Here is a 15,661-nt window from a genome sequence, read left to right on the forward strand (position 1 = left end):
ACAATTCTATCTCCACAGTTAGAGCAGTTCCTTGGAAATGTTCTTGGGTGCTCAGCCTGGGTCTTGAAGGTGTCTTTAATGTCTGAGCCCTTTCCTAAAATGCTGGATTCAGTTGTCTGGAGTTTGGTTTGGCAGAGAGGTGAGATAGAAAACACTGTGAGATTACACCCCAACATTATATATTTAGATGTGTTCATTTAGGAAAGGTCCTAGTTTTACCTATGAACCCCCAAGAGATATTGGATGCTTCAACAGAATATGGAGCACATAGAGGTGGTAAGAGGATCTGGATATACCTCCAAGCTGCCAGGGCTGGTATATCTGGCAGCTGATGTCATTCTCAGCAGAGTCTGGGGCCATAAAGGAGAGTGCATTGTCTCCTTCCAGCTCTCCTCTCTCAATACCTAAGTGGAAATGCTTGGAGACATTGGTTCTGGTAGACCTATAATTTAACATCAGGAACCAAAACAAAGATGATAAAATTGCAAAATGAAAGCTCTTGGGGGACGGAGGGAGTTTGACCTAGTGGTAGAGTGTTTGCCTAGCATGCACCAAGACCTGTGTTCAATTCCTCGCTACCACATATAGAAAAGCTGTAAGTGGTGCTGTGGCTTAAGTGTCAGAGCCTCAGTCTTGAGGAAAAAGCCCAAGGTCAGTGCTCAGGCCCTGAGTTCAAGCCCCAGGACTGGGGAAAAAAAACTCTTAAAAAAAACCTCTTTATTGGGGCCGGGAGTTTGGCCTAGTGGTAGAGTGCTTGCCTAGCATGCACAAAGACCCAGGTTTGATTCCTCGGTACCACATACATAGAAAAAAGCCGGAAGTGGTGCTGAGGCTCAAGTGGTAGAGCTCTAGCCTTGAGAAAGTCCAAGGACAGAGTTCAGGCCCTGAGCTCAAGCCCAGGACTGGCCAAAAAAAAAGAAAAAAGAAAAAAAACTCTTTAAATGAACTGTGAAAAAAGCAGGAAAGGGCAATAGGTATATAAACAACACTTACTATGTTGTGGGCACTGGTGGAAGTGCCCCTCCTGTATGAACTCACCTCACCCTCACTATATCTGTAGTGTAAGTACTATTCTCCTTATCCCTAAAGAAAGTGCTGGAGGCACAAAATAGCTTATGTAACATCACACAGTTAGTGTGATCAATTCAGGTAGTCTACTATGCTGGGTGTCTATTTAATCCATCTTATTTAATCTATCTTAGTTTTTCCTTTCTTATTTTTAAATTTTATTTATCTATATTTTTAAATCTTATGCAGACTGTTAGCTTACTTTCTCAAAAAAGCTCTTCCTCAGAAGGGAAGAGACATATATTATAGTCCTACATTGCTTAGTTGAAGTAACTGTACATGGATATGGATTTGGCCTGGAAACTGTGAAACCAAGTACCTTCTGTTTCTGCTCTCAGATCGCAGCCCTGCCCGGAGCCCCACAGCTGGCCCAAGTCTACGCCGATCCACTGAGGACCTGAGGATACGGCAAAGAGCAAATTATGGACATTTGTGTGAGTGTATTCTCTGCTGCTCAGTGACAAGTCTGTGCTGCCTGGCATGGCTGTAGAAAGTCCACGTTTTCATAGATGGAGAAGGTAGAGCTCATGATCTAAAATTCTTTGGACATCACCAGGAGAAATCTAACTGTACCCTAAAACTGGGTTCCTCTCAGGTATACTACTATAATGTTCCAGATGATTCCTCTGGAAAAAATGAAGTTCTAAATCAGTTCAGGCATAATCAATACTGATCCTATGTTCTAAGGAGGTTGATATCTTCGTCTTTACCTTTTTTTTTTTCACTAAACCAATAATTCCACCTTGATTTCTGGTATAGAGCCTTATCAGAAATGAGATTAAAAATAGATGAGGGGGCTGGGAGTTTGGCCTAGTAGTAGTGTGCTTGTCTAACATACATGAAGACCCTGTTTCCATTCCTCAATATCACATACATAGAAAAAGCTAGAAACAGTCTTGTGGCTCAAGAGCTTTAGTCTTAGAAAGCCCAAGGACAGTGCTCAGGCCCTGAGTTCAGGCCAAGACTGGCAAAAAAAAAAGAAATATAATAAAAAAAAAAAGGATGACATTCTAGCTACTACTAGCTCATGCCTATAATCCTAGCTACTCATCTTTCTCACCAACAAATTTCTAAGTTTAGTGATACCTACATATTGAAAATACATCTAACCTGGCACAGAGGTGGCATCTGCTATAGACAAAAATGGTGCGGCAAAATGGTAGAGACCAGAGTGCAGAAGATGGAAAACAGAAGGAAGAAGTAGAATCTGAAGTTTAGTTATTTGTTCAGGAAAGTGCCATCAGGGGGAAGGACAATGAGTAGATGCTAGCTTAAGTGGGATGCAGGATTGAGTGGGAAGGCATCTGGGAAAGGCAAGAGTAAGGACCAAGGAAAAAGGACTTACGAGAGCCTATCTTCTCTTAGACCTTCTTTTCTTCTTCCTAGGTCATGCCCAGAGCAGAAGCATGAATGACATTTCCCATACTCCAAACACAGACCAGGTAGGAATGTCCCTGCACTTGGCTGTAATGGAAGCTTCTTCTTAAAAGCCTTGGGAGCACAGACCCCGAATGGGCCGGCAGGGGTAGCAGTAGTAAGTCTCCCGTTCTGAGACTTGGGTACTGGTTCTGTGCCAGACCCTAGTCAGTAACAGAGAATGTGATCAGATGAAGTGACAGCTATCTCTAAGTTTGGGACTAGATAGAAAAAGTCAGCACAGTACACATAGCTCACATAGCTTAATCTCCCCTAATCTCCATCTCCCCTTATGGTCCATGAGGATCTTTTTTTTTTTTTCCAGTCCTGGGCTTGAGCTCAGGGCCTGAGCACTGTCCTTGGACTTTCTCAAGGCTAGAGCTCTACCATTTGAGCCTCGGCACCACTTCCAGCTTTTTTTTTTTTTTAATGTATGTGGTACCGAGGAATCAAACCCGGGTCTTCGTGCAGGCCAGGCAAGTACTCTACCAGTAGGCCAAACTCCCGGCCCTCCATGAGGCTCTTTAAAGATAAGAACTAGAGATAGCAGAGAGGAAGAAGTGGGTCCTCTCCATGGAGAGACAGTGATGGTTAATTAGTGGGACTGCCCTGTACAATATCTTCTTTTTAATCTAGGGCAAAACATCTACCCTAGTCTCCACCAGCTTGGCAGAAGCATCTATGGTGAGATCAGAATCCTGCTATCAGTTGAGGCCAACCCCTAAGTCCCATAGCCAGGAACTCTGTGACCATGACAACTGAAGAAGCTCAATTCTAACTTTACACTGCTCAGGACAGAAGGTTCACTTGTACCCTTCCCCAAAGGACACCTGAAACTTGGTTAGGAGTAATCAAGTACTTTCTAAGTACCCCTAACTCTGTTAGAAAATAAAGTAAAATCAGGCCCTCAAATTAGTATCCTGAGGTCCCTTTGTGGTTAAAATACTAAAATAATAGCAATGACATGAACCAATATTTAAGGCCACATTCTGAATATATTGCACTGCTTTTTTGCTGATGAGATAATGTTGAAGCTGAAAACAGTTAAGTAACATACTCAAGTCCATAGTGCTGAATGATGGCAGAGCCATGATTTGACCAAAGAAGTCTGATTCCAGAGCACTCACTTCAGAGTAAGTTAGGAACTAGTCAGTGTTCTGACATATTGAGAAACAAACAGTCTTTGTTATAGTTATACACATGTACAGTGGAGCAATGGTATGAAAGCTTTACCTAGTAAAAGGCTTTCATAACCCATTTAAATATTAGTGGATATAATCATACAAGCTGTCACTTTTATTAGGCAGTGCTTCCTTGATTTAGAGCCAAGAACCTAATACCTGGTAACCAGTGTCTGTTTTTCCTGACTGATACCCAGTGATGCTTCTCCATATTTATAATTTGTGGCACCAGTGCTTTAACAGTGGATGCTCTTTAGCTATAAGCCCAGAGGCACCTTTCTGAAGACTCAACATTGTTGTTTTTTTGCAAAGCAAAACTCTAGGCCTCCCCTAGCCTGTGAGTTCCCAGTGAACAGAAAGTAGGTGCAGATAGCATCGCTGTGCTTCAGTGACTGTGCTGCAGAGCTGCACCAGAGTCTCTGGGGGGTTAGGAATAGGGTCAGTGGAGTCCTAGTTGAAGTCCTAGTCCATGTTCAGACTGTGGCTAAGCCAGGCTGGCCAGTATACCAGCACACCACATTTCTGGGATACTACTACTAAGACCTCTTAATCAAATATGTCACAACCTGTATGGAAGGATCAAGGCCTTCTTTTTGGATTACAAGTGGATTGGTTGGGTCCCTGTGAAGTATTATTTCTATTAAAAACCTTATTTTTAGAGAACTCCTGCCCATTTTACCCTCTCCTTTCCATTGGACTTTCAAATCCAACTTGATACTTGGCATTATGGAGGGGTGGTGGCTTGTTATAAGGATATAACCCTAGCTCTTCCTCATGCCACCTAAACAAGTGTTCATCATCCCCACCCCCAAGAGATAAATCAGGAAATAGTTGTAGCAACAAAGAAGGAGGACTTGTTGGCCATTCCCTTATCTGCCTTTCCAACAACTGACCCCTCAATGGGGATAGAAAGAGGCTCAGAAGATGTGAAGTCCTAAACATGAGTAGGATTAAGTTTGGGCCAAGGACTTTTTTTAATAGCTGAGAATTATAACAGACCTTGTAAATCTGTCTATTTAACCTTCCTGCCCTGGACAGACAGTATTCAGAGGGACTAGAGGAATACTCAGTTGGAAAGACTCAGAAGTTAATGCATTTTCTGGAAGTAACCTAAAGATATGGAAGCCTTGTGAAAACTTGGAGACTAGTGGAAGAGTTCACTGGTGGCAAACAAAAAACAAGGCCTGTACTATGACTATTAGAACAGGCTTCCTTGTTCACTCTGCCACCACAGAGGAGTGGTCTAGGCAGCTGGCCTTGTGAATGCTACAAACTCAGGTGCAGTAAGGGAAGCTATAGTCCAGGTCTGGATCCAGCAAAAACCAGGACTCTTCTGCACCCCCTTAGACCAGTTGAGTGTTTTAGGGCCACATCCTTCCTATCTAGAAAGACTTGATTAGTCTTGGGGTTAACTAACATTAAATATCCTAATCTGTAAAACCCGGGAGAGTATTTGGTTATTTCTCAGTTTCTTGAGAACTGCTGGGAGAATTTTTTTTTCAGGTTCAACTTCCAGTGCAGTATGAAGTAGGATGAGGAAGTAAAAGCATGTGGAATATTCTTAGGTATCTCATTTTCCTCTCTCTGAACAGCGGAAAAACAAATTTATGAAGAAGATCCCTAAGGACTCAGAAGCTTCCAATGTGCTCGTGGGTGAGGTGGACTTCCTGGACCAACCATTCATTGCATTTGTGCGTCTCATCCATTCTGCTATGCTCGGGGGAGTGACTGAGGTACCTGTTCCTACCAGGTGAGTCACTGAATCCTGCCACCTTGCCCGTTTTCCGAGAGCCAGCTGTCTATGCAGTCAGCCAACATTGCTGCTAGAAGAGAGGATTGCTGGGGAGAATTTAAGAATGTTTAAAATAGTTGTAAAAGGGAAACGCAGTGGCAGTGAGAGAAGCTGTTAGGTAGACTTAGGCAGCAAGACAAAGATGAGAAAGGCCTTGGGGGAGTTTATCAGGAACAGAAAAGGAACTTTTGCTTTAGCAAATATAAGCTTCAAAGGAGAAATGTGGAAGAGTTAACAGCTGAGAGTCAAAGATTCTTCCCTTTGATGCTTCTATTTTTTTTCCTTCTTACTCTCTTTCCTCCTTTCTCCTCTTCTTTTCAGATTTCTATTCATACTGCTGGGACCTTCTGGGAGAGCAAAGTCCTACAATGAGATTGGTCGTGCCATTGCAACCCTCATGGTGGATGATGTGAGTGCTAACAGAAATTCCATGATCCTTAGTGCTAATGGCTCCCAGCACACCACTAAGTTCTCTAACGGACACATTTGAGCACACACTAAAGATTAGGAGATTCAGGGACTAGCTATTATCTTTTAGGAGCACCACAGTGGGAAAGACAGACCCATAATAAAATTAACTGACTCCTTAGGGAGTCAACATGAGTGTCATTGATAAAAAGCTAAGGAGGAGGGCTGGGAGTTTGGCCTCATCGTAGAGTGCTTGCCTAGCATGCACAAAGACTGGGTTCGATTCCTCGGTACTACATACATAGAAAATAAGCCAGAAGTGGTGCTGTGGCTCAAGTGGTAAAGCTCTAGCCTTGAGAAAACCCAAGGGCAGTGCTCAGATCCTGAGCCCACACCCAGGACTGGCAAAAAAAAAAAGCTAAGGAAGAAGGTGGAATTGCAATGAGTTTATGAGGCAAGCATTCCAGACAAAGGGAACAGGGATTAAGGCTCAAAGAAGCTGGATGGAAGTAGCTCAATTGAGAGCTTCCAGGGAGTGCCAGTACATAGATGAGAGCAGAGCCTAAATTCATATTCTGTCTTCAGACTGATGGGGAGCCCTAAGTACTTCAAACTTCAATAGATATAACCTGATTGTATTTGTAAGTCAGAAAGCATTCTCTGAAAACTATATGCAAGGGTAAAGGGCTAGCAAGTAATAAATGTACTGGGCATTGGTGGCTCATGACTATAATTCTAGCTACTCAGAAGGTTGAGATATGAATATCTTGGTTCAAAGCCAGCCCTGGCAGTAAAGTCTATAAGACTTTTATCTTCAATGAACCACCAGAAAACTGGAAGTGATGCTGTGGCTCAAGTGGTAGAACACTAGTCTTGAGCTGAAGAGCTCACAGAACAGCGCCCAGGCCCAGAGTTCAAGCCCCACGACTGACCAAAAAAAAAAGTCTTCTAACATGCTTTTCCTGGGGGAAACTACAATGAGAAAGACTTAGTAACTCAAAGTTCTACAGAAGGAATATGGAGACATGGACTTCAATATTGGGTGCTAGCTCTTTTCCATGGGGGCCCATTTTCCCTGCAGTGCTAACTTCTCATCCCCCAAACTGACAGTGAGTTGGCATCAGAAGCAGTAGCTACAAGAGACTCCTTTGAAACTAGCAGTTGTGTGTAAGAAGGGATGCCAGGAAAAAAACAGACACTCTCCTGTCCCTGTTTGTTTCTCCCCAGCTCTTTAGTGGTGTGGCCTATAAAGCCCGCAATCGGGAAGATCTGATTGCAGGGATCGATGAGTTTCTGGATGAGGTCATTGTCCTCCCCCCTGGAGAATGGGACCCAAATATTCGAATTGAGCCACCCAAGAAGGTGCCCTCTGCTGACAAGAGGTGTGTATAAGGGTAGAGGAGATAGGGAGACAAAGAGAGCTTCCTTGGTATCATTTTATTTCTCTGTAAAATTTCAGAAGTAAATATGGCTAAATGTAAACATTTCTAAAATCTGGGTACCCTGTGGGAGTGGAGGGGGGTTGTTGGATCCTCTTCTACATGTCCTTTGTGTACTTTATAATTTTTGTTGGAGAGGTAAGGGGTGTTCCAGCGACAGTCCTGGAGGAGCTGGCTTTACCCAGCTTTGGGGGCCCCTTTTCCCCATCCCTCTTGTCTTCCAGGAAATCGGTGTTCTCTCTTGCTGAGCTAGGCCACATGAACGGCTCTGTGGGTGGAGGCGGCACCGGGGCTGGAGGTGGAAGTGGCAGCGGTGCAGCTGGCGGCAGCGGGGCAGGTGGAGCCAGCAGCAGGGATGAGGCAGAGATGCCGGCTATGCATGAAATCGGGGAGGAGCTTATCTGGACAGGAAGGTGCCCACCCTGTGCCTGATGGAGACCCTGTTCTACTTCAGACGTCTCTCCTTCCCATCCTCTTGTGTAGCATGCTCCTAGACCATGGGTCCAAACACTGCAGTCTTTCCCTCCCTGTGTGCTCAAAACTCCTCTTGGAGTCTGCAGAGTTGTATCATAAGATGCTGGAAGCTTCAAAAGAAGATAAACACATCTGAGACTCTAGATAGAATCCTCCATGCCTCCTCCAACTTTATTTTTCTCCTTTTGTCAGTCCTGGGGCTTGAACTCTGAGCCTGGGCACTGTCCCTGAGCTCTTCAGCTCAAGGCTACAGCCTTGAGCACAGCGCCACTTCCCCTCCTCCAACTTTCTAGTATACCAGACAACCCTGGCTTGTAGTGTATCACTCCAGCGTCATCACATAGCCCACATAGCACTTGTCTCTTTTTGTAAAGGCACCAGCAGAACTGAATTACAACCTACCATAATAACTTCATTGTAACTGAATCATATCTGCAAAATCTCTTTTTAGGTGAAGTCACATTCACAGGTACTGAAGGTTTGGGCTTTTGTGAATATCTTTGTGAAGGACACAGTTCAGTTCATAACACTGCCTTTTAAAACTTACATTCCAGGCCGGGAGTTGGGCCTAGTGGTTTGTGCCCTGAGCACAAACCCAGAACTGGAAAAAAAAAATGCCACCTATTCAAAAACTTAAAAAAAAAATAACCAGGGGCTGGGAGTTTGCCTATTGGTAGTATTCTTGCCTAGCATGCACTAAGTCCCGGGTTCAATTCCTCAGTACCACATATATAGAAAAAAGCTGGAAGTGGTGCTGTGGCTCAAGTGGTAGAGCTCTAGCCTTGAGAAAAGTCCAAGGACAGTGCTCAAGCCCTGAGTTCAAGCCCCATGACTGGCCAAAAATAAGATGAAATTAAATTTAAATTTAAAAAAGAACAAGAGAATATTCTCCTGGCCTAGACTCTTTGCTAGCTCTTAGAATCACTCAGGTCAACCTAGATTTGGAAAACAAGGTAGCTCTGAACACAGCTATGACTTTGAGAATGAAGTCATGATTTATATGTCCTTGACTCTATACCAATAGCTCGCAATTGAAAACATTTTTGCTTCTCTTTTATTCTCTTGCCCCTCACTCTGTACCTCCTGACTCCCACTTTGGCAGGGGCCAGAGCCATTTTCATTTGCCACAACTGTAGGGGAGATGCTGCTGCCATCTAGTGGGCACTGCTAACCATATACAGTGCACAAGACAGCACAGGATTAGCCAGTTTAATTAGTAGTACTGAGGCAGAAAACTCCTGCTATACAAGTGCCAGGTATGGAGCTATAAGGAGTAGAGTCTCTAGTATACACTGACTCCCTTCCCAATCTAAAAACTCCAAAGACAGTTGGGAAAGCAAAGAAATCAGTTATGAGGTTTAGTATCTGCCCTCCCCACCTTAATGTGTGCGGTAATCTGGGATGTCTCTATGCCTATAGTTGGGCACACCTGATTGCTAAACATAGCAGCCCTGTAGATAGCCAGACATATTAAAAGGACCACCTTCTGTGGACCCTATGGTGTAATGCTCTCATTTAAACTTCCCTCTCTGACCAGGAGTTTGGCCTAGTGGTAGAGTGCTTGCCTAGCATACACAAAGACCTGGATTTGATTCCTTAGTTCCACATACATAGAAAAAGCTGGAAGTGGTGCTGTGGCTCAAGTGGTGGAGCCCTAGCCTTGACAAAACCCAAGGACAGTGCTTAGGCCCTATTTCAAGGTCCAGGACTGGGAAAACAAACAAAACTTCACTCTCCTGAACTGACTATATCCATTATCCTCAGTGTAGATTGCGCTGACTATAAACTTTTCATCTAACAAGATTTATCTCTGATCCTAAGTGTTCTGTTTGAAGGATCTTTATCTCCATCCCTCTCTGGTCATCCCTTCCTTACCCCAGAATCCAAAGGATTCTATAATTACTCCTGTTCCCTGCTAGTGTTTATGGGAAGAGAGCAGCTTTTGGGCCTGTCTCAAGCAGGTTCTTTGGCGGACTCTGTCTGGATGTGAAGAGGAAGCTTCCATGGTTCCCAAGTGACTTCTATGATGGTTTCCACCTCCAGTCCATCTCTGCCATCCTATTCATCTACCTCGGCTGTATCACCAATGCAATCACCTTTGGTGGGCTTCTGGGGGATGCCACTGACAATTATCAGGTATGCATGAGCCAGGGATGTGAGTGCAAGCATCAAGAAAATCTTCTGGGGTTGGGAGCATGGCCTAGTGGTAGAGTGCTTGCCTAGCATGCACGAATCCCTGGGTTGGATTCCTGGGTACTGTATACACAGAAAAATCTGGAAGTGGTGCTGTGTTTCACGTGGTAGAGCTCTAGCCTTGAGAAAGCCCAAGGAGAGTGCTCAGTCCCTGAGTTCAAGCCCCACGACTGGCAAAAAAATATCTGCCATCTGGTGGCAGTAAGGAGCTTTTAACTCATAATCCTAATATTACCCATATGCAAGTCCAATCCTTCCCCCAAAAGGGGGAAGAATGAAATTTAAGAATGATATAAATGATCCAGCTTTTGAGAGGAATGCTAAGTGTGATCACACACATATGTAACACTGGCCCTTTGGAGGGCTGAAAGTTTGAGGCAGCCTGGCTAATATCGGGTATACTGAGACCCTGTGTCGAAAGAACAAAAACCAAACAAACAAAAAGCAAGATGAGTGGGGCGTGGTGCCTCACACCTGTAATCCTAGCTACTCAGGATGCTGAGATCTGAGGATCAAGGTTCAAAGCCAGCCCAAGGATGAAAGGAGTTGAGACTCTTATCTCCAATTAACTTCTAGAAAACGGAAGTGGGGCTTGACTCAAGGGTAGGGTGGTAGCCTTGAGCTGAAGAGCTCAGGGACAATGCCCAGGCTCAGGAGTAGGGCAGTAGCCTTGAACTGAAGAGCTCAGAGACACGCTTAGGCCAAGTTCAAGCCCCATGACCCACACACACACACACAAAAAAAAAGGAAGATGAATGATTTTGCTATATGCATGAAAATTAAATCAGTTCTAAATCATGTATCATTTTCAAAAAGAACTTAACATCTAGACATCTCAAAAGTTTGAGGATTATAGCATTTAAGGGATCAGAAGTGGTTCCAATGTTAATGGAAACTATAGGAAGATTGTGGCTGTTGTCAGAAAATTCAAATACTACATTGTACAATTAGAAAATGTTTCTTCAACAAAATCATTAATCTATTGTAACTTTAACATTTGTGGGGAAGTAAATTAGTATCTTTCATTGGAAAATCTAGAAAATACAAAACAAGAAAAAACTTTTTTTTTTTTTGAAGTTAAACAGAATTTTATTCCACGCCTAGCATTGAGAATCATAGTGACCCGTCAGGGTTGTCTCTAAGATGTGAGTGAGAGATCGACCCCGCCTAATCTTACAGGATACTTTTATAGACCGCCAGCCATGTGGTTGGGCTGGCCATACACAAGTGGCCAATGGAATTCAACATAGTTGATTGATGTCTGGGGCAACCACTGACACCTTTGCTGTTTGAACGGACCTATCATCTCGGTGGGCTTCTGGCGCACTGCCAGAAGGAAAGGGAGGGAGTTTCCTGGCAGGCCAAGGGGGGTAGGGTGGGGAGGAATTCTGGTAACCCCACCTGGTTTAACTGCTCTTGTTAATAAGAAAAAACTTTTAAGGAGAATCATCTACTTTGTTATTTGGTATTTTCCTTATTAAAACTTGATGGAACTTAGCATAGTCAGTTGACTTTCTAATTGTGGTCTTTTTCCTACACTTAAAAAATAAAAATAACTGATTTCTTAGCTTGGATTTCAAACATTTATATGAAAATTATTAAGCCAATGCCATGACAGCCTACCCATTTTCTAGACAATGGTCTTTTCCAGTGGTGACTTTTGGGGCAAAACTGTTAGAAAGCACAGAGCACCAAAGAAAAGACCCATTTTTCCTAGATAAGTTGAGAAGAATGCTTATCATCAGATCATTTCTTCCAAGCTCAGGTTCATATTCAGCTGCCTTCCACTATATCCACATGGCTGCCTCTTGATGTCTCCCAATTCAAACAGGCAATGTTGCAAATATTATCTTTTCTCCTCACTTTTATCTCTGGTCCTTTCCAGCATAACAAGTGACACTACACTTCCCTTAGCTGTTTATGTCAGAAATTAGGCCTTATCCTTAATTCCTAAGTATCAGCTTTTACCCCAATGGCATGGCCCTATTTGCTTATAAAGCCAGCATTCTCTTTCTCAGCATTCCTGTTCTTATAACACATTCTACAATTTGTTTTCTATTATCCTGTCTTAAGTTCTTCAAAGGCATGCTGCCTTTCTCATCTTGACCCTGTTCTCTTGACCAATCCTGGCTCATGTTTTAGCTTCCATACATCTGTATTTACAGTCATCTTCCTTATCACCTGTTATCTTTTTTCTAGCTGTTTTCTTTTGCTGTGTGCTCCTGAGCCACTCAGAGCCCACCCCAGCTTATCACAATATTTGATAGTTGCTCTTACCAGGGGCAATTTTGACCCTGAGAGACATTTGACAATATCTAGAGATAATTTTTTTTGTTTGTTGTAACTGGAAGGAGATGGCTATGAGTATGTAAAGAAGATGGGTGCTGCTAAATATCCTACACTTCACAAGACAGACCCCACCATAGAGAATGATCTAGCCTGAAACTGCTGAGGTTCAAAAGGTCGGCTGATAGAAACTGACTACTGGTCTTTATATCTGCTAGAGAAAAAAATGTGTCCTACTGCTCACTGATCAATCTCTGAGATCTAACACAATGCTTGAAACATAGCACTTAATGGATCTTGAGTGAATGAACAGTTTGAGGTCTTAAGCATTAAACACATTTGAATGAATAAACAATACTATGGATAAATGGCCTGTCCTCTGGTAATAGGATAAGGAACAAGCATGTTTTCCAAGTTGAAAGGAAGTCAAGGGGGATCATTATCCAAATTAAATTGAGATGGAAAATTGGGGAATAGGGTATAGGGAGCACAATCCAAGAAGAAAAGGGCCCAGAACAAAGAACGAATATATCTGAGCTCATGGAGCCCAGCACATTGCTGCATTGCAACCGATGTGAAGAGACTCCCTTCTCCTGCCTCCACTAAGTCACACACTTCCTGTGTCCCCAGGGAGTGATGGAGAGCTTCCTGGGCACTGCCATGGCTGGCTCTTTGTTCTGCCTCTTCGCGGGACAGCCTCTCATCATTCTCAGCAGCACAGGACCCATCCTCATCTTTGAGAAACTCCTGTTTGACTTCAGCAAGTAGGTACCCCAGTAGGGCCCTCTTTCTGCATTTAGGCTGGCCAAGATAGAACAATAGGTTCAAGAGGGAGGCGAGGGTGGGGGGAGGCAGTACTAAAGTCATCTTTAACCACAGGAAGAGCTATCAGGCAGCAAGCTGACTCTTGCCAGCTTCCTGCCTTTAAGTCGAATCAGTGCATAAAGAAAAATTCAGGCAAGGTAAGAGGAGGAAATCTACTCATGAGCACTTTGAAAGTATAGTATATGAAAAGTCTCAGCCAAAATGTCAAAAAGTTGCACCCAGACCCAAGTAGGCTCCATCACTCTAGGCAAAACTGTCTCATCTATAGTATTAGAGGTGGACCTATTTCTAAGGCCTGCTCCATTTCTGTTCATCAGAAATCTCACATCGTTCATTTATTCTGGATGTCTATTACCAACTACATGAACTGAAGTGTTCTTGTCACTTCTGTGAGATCCTTTCTAAAAATCCCAGAGATCAGGCCATTCCTCTCAGGAATTGTCCTTGCCCCTAGTGATTTTACAGTCCTAGAAAGGCATCTGTTCCAGCCAGGAGGATTCAGTTCATCAGGGTAGGTTTGGAGAGCCATGCACAGGCAGACCCCTGAGCTGGAGGCTCCTCACTTCCCTCTGTCTTTCAGAGGCAATGGCTTGGACTACATGGAGTTCCGACTCTGGATTGGCCTACACTCAGCCATCCAGTGCCTTATCCTGGTGGCTACAGATGCCAGCTTTATCATCAAATATATTACCCGCTTCACAGAGGAGGGATTCTCCACCCTCATCAGCTTCATCTTCATCTACGATGCTATCAAGAAGATGATTGGTGCCTTCAGGTACTACCCTATCAACATGGACTTCAAGCCTGACTCCATTACCACCTACAAGTGCGAGTGTGTTGCCCCAGACACAGGTGAGTGGTAGCCCCAGACATGCCCTGGGCCCCACTCACTCATTCTCCCCTACCACCACAGCAGGAGAGTGATCCTTCTTAGGAGGCCCTCTTCATCCAGGTATTCACTGTTCCAAAGGAGAAAATGCAAGGGCCTTACCCTAGTTTGGGGGAGGAAATCAAGGGGTCAGTAGCCCTAATAAGAATCACAATATTGGTAAAGGTATTTATAGTCAGAAGGGTACAAGGCCACAAGGAATGAGTAAGGCATAATTTGTCTCAGTGTGGAGTGAGGCAAATTGCTTGTGAAGGCCACATTGTCAGGAGTGCTGTACAAGGCACAGGTAACCTGATGGTACCTAAAACCTTTCCCAGGCATCAGTGCATGACAGCTCTCCCCAACACATTGCTGCCAGTGTGATTGCATGCCCTTTAAAGTGAGATCACGTCAGAGGTACTAGAGATTGAACTCAGGGTCTTGAGCTTGTTAGGCAGGTGCTCTACCACATGAGTAATGCTTCCAGCTCTCTTATTGGTTGGTTGTTTTCAAAGTAGGATCTCACTTAGGGCTGCCTGGGCTGCAATCTTCATACTTGTACTTCCCTGCATTGCTGGGAATAGCAGTCACATGCCACTGTGCCCAGTCATTGTGCTTCCCCACACTGTCTAATTATGTGTACATTAAGCCTTCCAGAGGCAACTAGTGTACTCTCAAGTTTGAAAACCTCTGCTCTATTAAAATGTTAATTGGTATTATAAAGCCATTATGAGCTACTAACCCCAGTAAGATTAGATCTTGTTTCTTCACAGCAAAATACAGAAACTGGAACCAAGACAGGTTAGTTTTGATTAGAGGACTACAAAAAGAAAAGTTCTAGACACTTAGAAAACTAGGATGCCGGGGGGAAGCAACTGTGGTTTCTTCTAGTCTCTGTGGTACCTACTTTCTACTTGCTTCCTTCCTTAGCAGCAAAACCAAGTCCCACCCACTTCTACTTGAGAATATGATCTTACTTTATAACTCTTTCTCATAAAAGTTTATAAGGAGGAACTCTCATGTTTCTCTAATGTTGCATACATTGTAACTGATTTGTATTCTGTTTATGAATGCCGCAAATTCTGATTTGGCTGCTTTCAACCTCAAGTGAGTACCATTTTGTGAATGCTAGACTTCTACAGTATTCCATACTTGAGACCTTTCTAGAATTTTTTTTGGAGGGGGTCTTGGGGCTTGAACTTTGGCCTGGGCATGTCCCTGAGCTCTTCAGCTCAAGGCTATCAAAGGCTGTGCCCTTGAGCCACAGCCCCACTTCCTGGATTTCTAGTGATTGCTTGGAGATAAGAGCCTCTCAGCTTTGTGTTGCCCTGGCTAGCTTTGAAACTTGACCCTCAGATCTCAGCCTCCTGAGTAGCTAGGATTACAGGCGTGAACCACTGAGCCCAGCTGACCTTTCTAGACTTTTCCATGTTGTATTTCTTCCATTTTTCATCTCATGACTTTCAAATAACCTCTGTGAAATTCTTGATACAAAAAAAAACAAAATTGATGAGCCAGGACTATGGCCTAGTGGTAGAGTCCCTACCTAGCATGAACAAAGCCCTGGGTTTGATTCCTCAGTACCACATACACAAAAAAATCTCAAAGTTGTGCTGTGGCTCAAGTGGCAGAGCGATAGCCTTGAGAAAGCCCAAGGACAGTGCCCAGGCCCTGAGTTCAAGCCCCAGGACTGGCAAAAAATAAAAAATGA

General features: G+C 43.7%; 1 protein-coding gene across 1 annotated transcript in view; it reads left to right on the forward strand.

Moving 5' to 3' along the window:
• Slc4a5 (solute carrier family 4 member 5) overlaps positions 1 to 15,661 on the forward strand; it is a 101,405-nt gene that overhangs the window by 60,641 nt on the left and 25,103 nt on the right. Inside the window, exons 8-16 of the mRNA XM_090336660.1 lie at positions 1,407 to 1,502; positions 2,455 to 2,510; positions 5,258 to 5,415; positions 5,779 to 5,866; positions 7,093 to 7,247; positions 7,529 to 7,717; positions 9,740 to 9,914; positions 12,888 to 13,021; positions 13,663 to 13,934. Coding sequence (XP_090192786.1) covers positions 1,407 to 1,502; positions 2,455 to 2,510; positions 5,258 to 5,415; positions 5,779 to 5,866; positions 7,093 to 7,247; positions 7,529 to 7,717; positions 9,740 to 9,914; positions 12,888 to 13,021; positions 13,663 to 13,934 — 1,323 coding nt within the window. The remainder of the gene's footprint in view (positions 1 to 1,406; positions 1,503 to 2,454; positions 2,511 to 5,257; positions 5,416 to 5,778; positions 5,867 to 7,092; positions 7,248 to 7,528; positions 7,718 to 9,739; positions 9,915 to 12,887; positions 13,022 to 13,662; positions 13,935 to 15,661) is intronic.

This window comes from Megascapheus bottae, chromosome 7 (genome assembly GCF_031878675.1).
Source record: "Megascapheus bottae isolate mThoBot1 chromosome 7, mThoBot2.hap1, whole genome shotgun sequence".
NCBI classification, from domain to species: domain Eukaryota; kingdom Metazoa; phylum Chordata; class Mammalia; order Rodentia; family Geomyidae; genus Megascapheus; species Megascapheus bottae.